Genomic DNA, 11,407 nt, shown 5'->3' on the forward strand with positions numbered 1-11,407 from the left:
ATGTATTCTATATTTATATTCATTAGGTATAATACGGCAAAATTAGTAAATTTGACAACTTTGCGTACAATTTCATACGCAATCGTGTTTATTTATTTTTCCTACCCACCTTTTTGTTACCCATCTACAAACATACGCAATCGTGTTGTCAATACAAGGAAAAATTTGCGCAATCATGTTCTACCCGTCTCGCTCCTTCGAAATGTTTTTGCGGATCGGTTGCGGAACGTTCCGCTGTGGGATCCGATGCGCGCTCGTGCGAACAAGTGTGAAATAACGGTACGCAGCACAACGGTCCCTTTGGTGTGACAAACGACGAATCCCGTACGCACCAATGGCACCTTTGCGTTACGTTCGGCTGCCGTTCGCACCTTCGTACTCGGGGACCAGGGTTTTCGGAATCGAAGGCTAGCAACGAAGTTAGGTATTCGTATTCGTCCGTATCGTAACGCGAACGCTATGGTACGTTTTTCCTTGCGCTGTTACAATGCGAATCGGACGCAGTAGGTTTCCGCGACGCGATCGACTGAACTGTTTTTACACTCGGCTTCAGTCGAACAACGATAATACGCCGACGGCAGCCGGTCAATGAGAGAAACCTGTTGCGCGGGACAGGATTTTTATTATTACTTTTATTATCGTGTTCCAAACGGGTTATCGAACGCGCGCGCAGACCCGGAACACACGTGACAATCGTTGATGATAACCGGTAAACGGCTCCGGTGACGTTTCGATAGGGGGAGGAGCGCGGCCGCGGACGAGCTTATAAACGTTGCGCAGAACATGTGGCACTCGCATTGACTGCGACGAGTAATGTTATACGGTGCACGTTGTCGATAACGCAATCGAATACGTCGAACAATCCGAACAGTCGTTACCAAAGACACGTTCGAGACCGAAATCCGTTTCGTTTACCGGCGAAAACCTAAACTACGAACTCGTACTCTGTGATCTGTTATCGGCCGGTAGTGGAATCTCGTCGCGGGTAATATCACTACTACGACAGCTCGTCGGTCGTGCGCGTGACCTCGCCAGCCAGAGTCCGTCCGCGGTCCACGCGGCATCGAACCATCAGTAGACTTTGGGCCGCCGACACCACCGGTGTCTCTCGAGGAACACGCTCCGTCCGCACCACACTGCACCACTACCTGAACGACGTCATGGCCACCTCGAAGACCATAGTGCTGCCCGAGCCCGACCAACTGAAAAAGATATTCCAGGATATCGGGACCACCGAGGAGAAGATCGACGTCGAGGTGAAGACACTGGTGGAGTGGATGCGAAAGCAACCCCATCTCCCAAACCCCGACGGTAAGCCAAACACGTGATTCGATCTGTCCCGAGTACCTACGATTGTTCGGTTTCCGATCCGTAGTCGCGCGACACCCGACTGCTCAGAAACTATGAACACTGAGCGTTACTCGGATCCCGAGAAGAAAAATTTAATTGTGTTTTCCGAACAATAGTCGATTTTTTTCGCATATTATTATTTTTATTAGTTTTAGCGTAATAAAAAACTCGTGCTCGCGGTAACATTCGTTTGAACGTCGCATTGAAAAAACGGAAATAAAACAAAAATACGGCTGTTGTGCGCACACGTATTTATAAACCGTTGTTGAAATAAACGTTTTAAAACTCTCATCATGGGATATTTTATTTATTCGTGTATCGGGCTCGAAATTTAAAACTTCGATTGATTTATTAAGCGTTTGTTCATTGTTATTATTTTTCTGTGAATTTCGTCTCTTCTATAATATTAAAATGGCTACGCTTTGTTTGCGCCGCATTACAACGAAAAAATATTCCATAATAATTAATGTAATACAAACAAACACATACCTACAGAATAAACAGAAATATAATATCAATTTCATTATAAACATTCCGTGTGTGATATACCAACATTTTTTTTTTTTTAATTAAAATGTATAGTATTTCAAAGTATATTCTATGGCAACAAGGATTTATAAATTAAAAATAATTCCCTTTACGAGGTACACCCGTTTATGTACAGTGTTTATTTTATTATGTTGTGTGTTTGTTCGCGATGTTTTACAATACGGTATTCGAGTTTCAATTGAAATTACAACAAAAATGACATGTGCTTTATGGTATTGATTCGCAGACGAGCGGAGGATCAGGATGTTTTTGATAATGTGCAAGAACAGTTTGGAAAGGACCAAAGAATCGTTGGACCAGTACTACACCATCAAATCAATGGTGCCTGAATTCTTTAGCGATAGGGATCCTACATCGCCATCGCTCGTTCGATCCATGGGAATATCGTTAGTATAATATTATTAAACACAGCCAGACCTAAGATTTCCCTACAGTAAAACTATTTTTTGTCGATTCTATCAATATTTAAAAATATTAGTACATATATTAGCAAATTTACCAGTTAGCGTAACCATTACTGATTAATGATAATCTTGCAACATAAGGATTCGAAACGGATTACTTGTACAGACATTTATTACAGACGTTTATTATTCACTCATCGACCTCGCATCCATAACATTCACCCGGTCACCGGTAGTGATTATTAAAAAAAGCAGCGATTTACAAGAAATTGTTTGGCGTACATGTCACGCACGTTCAATACAAAGCAAAAAAATAAATTAAGTGTTTTTAGTACAGTATTTTATTTAACACGTACACACGCGGTCGTATGAATATTACAATCAGTACAAAATGATAAATATTTTAATTTTCAACTATTATAACTATAATAATAAAACTCTCTAAAAATATTATGTTACACACGGAGAAACATAAAGTACTCCGGCATCATGTTGGAATGTGATATGTTTTTCTTTTTTTTTTTCTACTTAACCTTCAAAAAATAGTTATTATTGCTCAACAATTAAATTATTCACGTTAGATATAAATTTACATTATGGTGTTAATATGTTAATTAAAGTAATCATTATCGTAAAACAATATTAGTGAAACATAATAAATTGAAATAGTAAATAAATAAGAGATAACTAAGTAAGACCAATTAAAATTTACAAGTAACAGATACGTTAAATATTCAGTGATGAAAACCGTCATATTTCAAAATAATTAAGAAAGAAAAAACTTGAAATAATATGGTAATAATGACTATAGAAAAATCTGTTTATGTAGAACAACCATAAGAAAGAAAATTAGGGGGTTTATTAATGCAGAAAATGTAATATGTTAAATAGTAATTAATGCAATAATTATATTATTATAAAAACAATATTACATAAAACATTGGGAACATTAATAATAATGCGTTGAAAACTACGAAAGATATTAATTTACTATATAATAAAACTGCGAATTATTTTTACCAACAATTGATTTCATTGACCTTTATTTTATTCCTTTTCGATGACAATATTATCATTATATTACATAAGCATAATATTTAGAAGTATATTTATTTAATTAATTTTGGTGTATTATTTTTCAGAATTTTCATCCCCTTGCCGAAACTTACGCCAGAAGGTCATAGGATCTCTTTAAGTCGTTTGAGGGATCCGAGTGGTATCGATAATTATGAGTTCCTCGACTACGTGAAGGTGAATTTCATGTCGATTGACATCAGACTGTCCAAATTAGACATGTTCAAAAAGGAAACGTTCATCTTCGACTTAAAACATTTCTCGCTGTCTCTCTTGACCACCGTTGTGCCGCACGTGAAGAAATTTATTTACTGCGCGACGGTAAGTACACGCTGCCTAACTCAACATTTACCGGGTCTCAAAAACAACGATGAGAGGGCGGTTGGGATTGCTTCTAAAAAATGATTACATGGGTTAAATCACATTATTTTCGAAACATCTCGTTTCGATGCTTGTGGGTTTATCGGAACGTAAATCGTTTGAACGGTTACATGGCGTTCACAATTTACCTAGTTCCGATTTCGCAACCGCCTTCTGCGTATTATAGAACAATTGTGACCGTTAATCATTTTTTCGATATCTCACTTTAGTCATCTTCATGGTTTACACTTTTCCGCAGAAATGCGGAACGAGCGTTAGGGTTGGCAGTGCTGCTGTACTGCCGTAACAATAACGCTCCATCACAGTTGAACACTGTGCGCGGTTAGATTAAAATATTCGAAAAATGTACATATAATTATCGTTTCGATAAAAATTCCACGAACGTAATGGTTCGTCCAATGTAACGAATTACGAAGTACATCACAGAACAATGATAAATATAAATTATCGAAACCCGCGCTGTGCCATCACTATTATTATTGTACACGTATCGAATCGCGCGACATATTCGACATATTATTCGTTTACACCAAACGTTCTGTTTCGTTCTACGGGACGATATTTTTGCGTTTTACAATAATTTCGAAGCCATTGTCAGTGTGTTACATAACAATTTTCAGGGATTAATATGTTGATACGACGGCGGACTGCAGTCCGCGGTCGAGTCTCGTAGCCGGTTTATCGTGTATTTGTATAAAGCCGATAGAAAACATTATGTTCCCACACTTGTGTTAGTCTAGGACAGGCATATAATTACGTACAATTACGGTCGACCGGTATACTTGAAACGCAACAATCGCATATAATATATTCCATTATTATTTTAAAATTATTTTTATCGCAAATCGACGACGGCTCACGCGTAAAAAACACATTTGTTTTTCGATCCCGTCTTTTTTCGAGATATCGATCGGATACACTATTATTCGATAATCTGTTTTGCATAATAATAGTATTATCATAATAACCGCAAGTGCATGCGCACAATGTACCGCGAAATACTTGCACGCGTACTTGACATTGCAAGTGTTGTCCAATAAATCTGCACGCGTAATCCGTTCATGTCGACATTGACGGAGCTCTGCAGCAATTAACGACCTTTACGCGCATGACGGACGGAAATAGTTCAAAGTTTGAAACACATTGTATCACAATTGATTGCTTTTGTAGATCTGTTTTATTTATTCTTTTTTTTTTTGTTCGCAGACCGCGTATCCGTTGAGAATTCACCAGGTGCACATCGTCAACATGCCCACCTACGCACAATCCATGGTCAACATGGTCCTGGGGATTTTGAAGAAGAAAATCGCCAGCCGGGTAAGCGCCATTTCGGTTCGCCGGTTATCGTACGGGAGTGGCATGGTGAACATTGACGGATTCGACATTCCTTAAGATGGCACGATGCGTAAGCCCCGACGAGTAAAGCGAACAGTGTATTAGCTGCCAAATCAAATCGTGATAGGGTTCATTAATGTTTTACGTGATATTTTTCACTTTTTTTTTTTTTTATTTACATTTCACAATTTCTTGATCAATCATTACTGCATCGTCTTCACTAATTATCTTCACAATCTGAAACTTTTAAGCAAATAAAATCTCATACAATTATAATTCAGAACTTATAAACAACATTTTAAATGTGCAAAATTTCGTTTGCACATTAGTTATATTATAATTTAATTTAAATTTATAGTTTGGGCACTTGTCACGTGAAACTGCTTCGTTGGATAGTTAACTTTAAGCCGTGTTGACTGCGTAAATCATTTTTGCCATGGAAAAAGTATTTAAATATCAGTTCTATTCCTTCTGTCGGAAGCACTGTTTGTAGGCACTTTGTCAGAGTTTACGTGTCGTAAAACGTTTTTATTAAAAATAAAAACTTATTCATTATAACTTATTTCATTTATCTCATCGGTGTTTACATGTCACAACGACGATGGCACATCGAAACGATATGAAAATTCACGCTGTGGCGACTGTTTTTTTTTTTATAACGATATATATTCTCGGTATGCAGATCATGATCCACGATTCCGTCGAAGATCTGAAGAAGCACATCAAACCCGAATTGTTACCACTGGACTACGGCGGCACGTTCCCGAAAACTGCTGAAGAGATGACCGGTAAGTCGAATAGAATATAGAACAACAACGATTTATTTATCTGTACTATTAATCATACAGAGTGATTTACTATGCACGCTCACTGCTTTTTTTGCGCTTAAATTCTGATTAAATAAAAATGTATACTGCAAAATAAAACTACATTTTCTAATAAACAGATTAATTCATAGACTGTTTGTGTCTATTAGTATTCTGTGGCAATAAAAAATTTTTTTGTTTTTCAAGTAAAATGTAGTCTTGTAGTGCACGTGTGCGATCACAATTTAAATAAATGGATAATATAGAAGTACAATAAAAAAAAAAAAATAGATTTGCATCCTTGAAAATTCATCCCGTGTGAGTAATTTATTAAAAGTTATCAAACAGGTTCTTCTATAAAATTAATTAAATCTGAAATAAAATTGTATTATTGTTTTGAGAGCTAACAATGTACATTATAAATTCGTACGCGTATTGTCTTCGGTATGTCCGCGAGCCGAAAACCCTGGCGTTCGGTTGACGAAACATGGGAGTGACATGCCGTTTATTCGACGATCATATATAATACGAATATTGTGTTCACCTCTTGCATGATAATACCTGTTAAAGAGAAACCAAAACAATAATAGCTACAACAAACTGTATAGTACGGAAAGTCATTTTATCCATCTCTCTATTTTTCCCACAAACACGCAGCTTTTTTAAGGTTAACGCTGTTATTGTCTCCGTCCCGTGCGACGGCCAAACTCTCGGTGCCGTCTCGTCGTGTAATATTCTGATTGTGTACGAGCTACAATATTCACGTTGAAATTCTGAAATGCACCAGGACCAGGATCGAGGCGGAAGTCGTCGGTTTGGAATAGTAATTCGATCAGAAATCACCGGCATCGCGTACACGCACTAATCGCGACCGTGACCTCGAAACAACATTATCTAACCGTTCGCGGTGCCCGGCAACGCAACAGTAGGAAGTGCGTCCTGCCCCCGTCAAACTACACTATCGTAATTGCATCACCTGTCTGCTGCTGCAGATTCTCGCGTATACCTTTATTTTCTACCACACGTTTCCCCCCGACGAACAACTTATTTGAATAATTTTTCTTTTCGTGTTCGATGTTCGTACTCAAATTATTACTCACCGTCACACAACCTTAGATCATTAAATTTGTCCGGTTCTCTTTGGCGATCTTTTTCTTTTAAAAATCAATTTAAACCATAACTAGTTGCTGTTTCTTCTCGTATTCGCTCATACCAAGGATTTACATACGGCAATGATACAGCGCAGTGTTACTTGTTTTCTGATCAACTAACATAGCAGTTGCTTTTGATTAAATTTTTAATATATTATAAAAATTAACACGCACGCGTCGTTTTCGTAATTTATTTATTTATTCATTTATTTATCGAAAGATCTTAACCTCGAAAATACGATTTAAATATTTTTCTGAAATTAACTGGAAATAAATAATCTATTGTCTTATTAAATTGCATTTTATTTGTTAAATGTTTGCCTATTTTACTATTGATCCTTGGGTAAACAATGTTCTTATAATACAATCATGTTTTTATCCGCAAAAAATATTAGTAGCGTTCGATCAAGTATACAGAATATAAAAATTAACAATTATTTGTTTCTTTTGATTTAATTCTAATAAATGTTGCTGCAATCGAATCGGATCCGATCGGCCTGCTGGGCGCCAAACACGTTTGTTAAAATATTTTTTTTTATCATTGCAAACAATAATATAGACTCAGGTTTTCTTCGTAGTATAAATGTTCGATTTTACGGTCATCTTTATCCAGCGCGTCGAATTTAATAATTTATGCTAAAAAATGTGAACAATTTATACTGAAATATATGCTTTTTATATATTTTTCAAAAACAAAAAAAAAAAAAAAAAACAGTAGGGTGATATGACACACCGAGATGAAACAATTGGAACGTAAGGAGGAAAAGACGAATCGTTTGCGGTCGGTCGTGGCTTCAGACGAGGTGGAAAATTGTGCAGCAACGCTCATTGTAAGATTTCGCTTTTTTCGGAGTCGTCCCGAGTCAATTTTTTCCAGAGTTTCACGGAAACAGATAAAACATTAGTTGAGTCCTTCCGCGTATCACAACGAAACCCGCGTGCGCGCGATCATCGACCCGACCGAGTGTGTAGGCACACCGGTGTCGCGCCGAACCGCGCCCGGATTTAATGGGCGTACCAAACGATTTTTTATCCTGAGACGGAACTGAAGTAATGCGCCCCCTAGGTTGTGGGGTTGTCACACTCACAGCTTTTAATATGTATAACACGATTCGGAAAATCTGAAAATTGTAATTAGGTTTCTAGCAAAACAAGAAATAACATTTCTTAAAATAAATAAATAATTTAATATTTTTGTGCCCCCTACCCAGCTTCAGGCACCCAAGGTGAGTGCCTCGCTCGTCTCACCCTTATTACGCTCTGTCTCGTGGACGTGCGAAACATCGGCGGATAAACGGGTGGGCGGAACGGTGCTGGGAACGTGGTCGACGGTCGCGACGGAGTGACCGCGACCATATTCTAATGGCGTCGTGACCACGTGTGTTTTTTTTCATTATTCCATGTGATTATTTTTTGTCCACTCGCTGTCACGGACGAATAGTGTTTTGCGCCGCGCGTTTGCCGTCGGGTTGCCGCAAATTTTGCGATTCAGTCGTGCGCTGGCTCCTTCCGCCCACCGAACCGGAATAACGTGTTGTACCGGCCACACTCCGGAACACGGGTAATAGCCGTTGTCCCTGTACGACAAGTCCGTAATATTTGTACGTTCAAGGATACAATGATTAGGTTAGAACAATACGAATTTGAATAAAAAACAAAAATCAATACACAAATAAATTTAGCATATGCTTAGTCTGGAGTATTGTCATATATGTATGTATATTACGACCGGTTTGAAATTATAAATTAACACAAATTATCTTTACGTAAAACGACCATATTTTTCTCGACGTATTACTTATTTTATTATTTCAGTCGCTACTTTATTATCTATTTTTATTTTATTTTTATTATTAACTTTGTTACACACCAACTATGATGCATTTTCAATTCCAAATCCATCGTACGATTTCACATATAACAATACTCCAGGGTTGATATTTATTTAATCATTTATGTATTCCTATATATAAGTAGATAATTATTTATTTGCATATTGTTACAATAGAATAATTAGAATTTGATTTTTTTTCTCAGTTTCATTGTGACGAAAACCGCCCGTGTGTTATATTACGACGTGCTATATAACTATGCGCGAGCAAATACATGAATTGCGCTATTTGCATTATTGCGCACGGTGGGCGATTTTTCCATAATGTTATGGTCGTAGACGTGCCGTTTCATAAAATGGACGAAGCGCGGCATTCTATTTTTTTTGTTTTTCGATCTTACACTGTTTTGGTTTACGTCGCATGTCGTACGCGCTTGTAAACGCGAAAATAATAACAATCATAAACAATAACAAGCACACAGCGAAAACGTGTGATACGATGTTTCTCAGGTTTACAATAGAAACATCAAGTCCTTCCGTGTGCGGTCGTAAAACCGACCGAAAAAATCCGAATAAAGTTCGACGGGCGTGTTTTGATAGGATTAAATTATAGTGGATAGTGGATAGTGGATCTGCCGCGTTAGGAAACGTTATTCCTTGCCACGAACCGTATACGTATCGTAGACGGGCTACCGGAAGGCCAGTTTTTGGCCATAAAATCTAAATGAATCTACAAAGCGGAAACGACACTGTTATTACAACGAACAGGTATTAGCTAAGGAAGTGTAATATTCCGGAAATTTAGCAATAAAAATATAAATGAGTTTGGATGAAAACTAATATCGAGATTCTGCAAACGAAGAGGTATAACTGTACTAAAATGCATAGAATATAAACGTTTCGTCAAGTCGTTTTTACCTTTTGATTTTAACGGTGTTCAATTTTAAAAGGCAACGAAGACCAGTGGCGTAGCCAGGAACTTTTTATGGGGAGGGAAGAATAATATGTTTATAGTGTTTATACAAACTATTAATATGATTTCCAAGTCAAAATTCTAAAATATAAAAATGTTAAAGAAAAAACCGTTTCATGTAACAGTTAATTTATCATCTCAGGTTCATGAGTGGGAGGGTCTGACCACCAAATCCCCCCACGGATATGCCACTGACGAGGACTAAAACAAAACCGTACGAGTGACGGACAAACCCTGGTATATAATTTAACAAATGCGTTGCGCAGATAATTTGTGGTTGCACATTTAAAACTTTGACAACGACTTCGGTATTCACGTCGTAGAACTTATTTTATCGGTACACGTTCGAAACCCATAGAGAAAAACGCTATCAACTTAATTACTCACATTTTTTTACACAGAATTTTGAACGCATGTATATGATCGTTATTATTGTTATTATTACGTGGGATTAGCGATTTGCTCTCGTGTAGTGCTTACGGAGGTTTCGGGATGTGGTACCGGTGGCGTATACAAAGGGGGATATGGGAATAAAATCCCCCCTAGGTCATTTTTTTATTATTATAAAATAATGTTCTTAGTGTGAGGGCGTTAGAAACGTACAAAAAAAAAAAAAAAAATAATGATAAAATAAAAATAATGGTTTGTCCCTCCCACCCCAAATACAAAAGTTATGTATACTCCACTGTGTGGTACAACAATACAATCGATATTATCCATGAAATGTATGATTCATATTCAAAAAAAAATATCGCGATCAATGTTTAAATATAATTTTTTATTTTTTATTGCAGATGATTGGATCGAAGAACTGCAAAAACATAAGGAATGGTTTCTGTCACAGAATTCGGTGGTTTGCGACGAGAGCAAACGGGCCAAAAAGCCAAACGTTAAGGTAAACATGCTCGCTGGAGTCGAAGGTTCTTTTAGAAAACTCGAAGTTGATTGATAATGGTTCGATGGTTTTATTTTCTATTTATTTATTTTTTTTTATTTCTATCTTCAATTTATAACTTCAATTTTACAATTCTAGTTCTTCGGTCTTTATGTAATTAATTATTCGTTAGACTTATAAATTTTACGAAAGTGATATAAGGATATTTATTTGTTTGTGTAGTTTATTTTCTCGTAATAATAATACGCGTTTTATAAATATTTTGCTTTTGCTACGTATGCTGTTTTACATTGTAACAGTGTAATTCGATATTCTTATTTCTAAAATGTACGATTTTATATTATAATGTAAAAAAAAAAAAAATAAAATATAGTTTGTACCTTTCTTAACTTGTTTCGAGTTCGTTTTTATTACGTTCAACAATATCGCACTTATAAGTATTTATAGCCTTTAACTGTACGTTTTACGCGGAGTCACGAATACAAATGGTTCACAACATGTAATGCCTCTACAGTCTGCACGGAGTTCATAATTTATTTTGAATAAAAAAAAAAAACCGAAATACTTTCAAACAAACCAACACACGTACCATGTGTGCTTGAATAGTGAAAATGTATTACATTTACGGATAAAAAATAAAACTTCTCGGGTGTTGGTA

At 36.7% G+C, this 11,407-nt stretch overlaps 1 protein-coding gene across 1 annotated transcript; it reads left to right on the plus strand.

The window, feature by feature from the left end:
- Positions 1-774: 774 nt before the first annotated feature.
- LOC112686816 (alpha-tocopherol transfer protein-like) lies at positions 775-11,142 on the plus strand. Its single transcript, XM_025559260.1, has 6 exons — positions 775-1,311; positions 2,126-2,285; positions 3,446-3,698; positions 4,965-5,075; positions 5,776-5,881; positions 10,649-11,142. The coding sequence occupies exons 1-6, from the start codon at positions 1,161-1,163 to the stop codon at positions 10,801-10,803; spliced, it is 936 nt and encodes a 311-aa protein (XP_025415045.1). The 5' UTR covers positions 775-1,160; the 3' UTR covers positions 10,804-11,142.
- The last annotated feature ends 265 nt before the right edge of the window (positions 11,143-11,407 follow it).

This window comes from Sipha flava, unplaced genomic scaffold, assembly GCF_003268045.1.
Source record: "Sipha flava isolate LNK unplaced genomic scaffold, YSA_version1 325_pilon_pilon, whole genome shotgun sequence".
Taxonomy (NCBI): domain Eukaryota; kingdom Metazoa; phylum Arthropoda; class Insecta; order Hemiptera; family Aphididae; genus Sipha; species Sipha flava.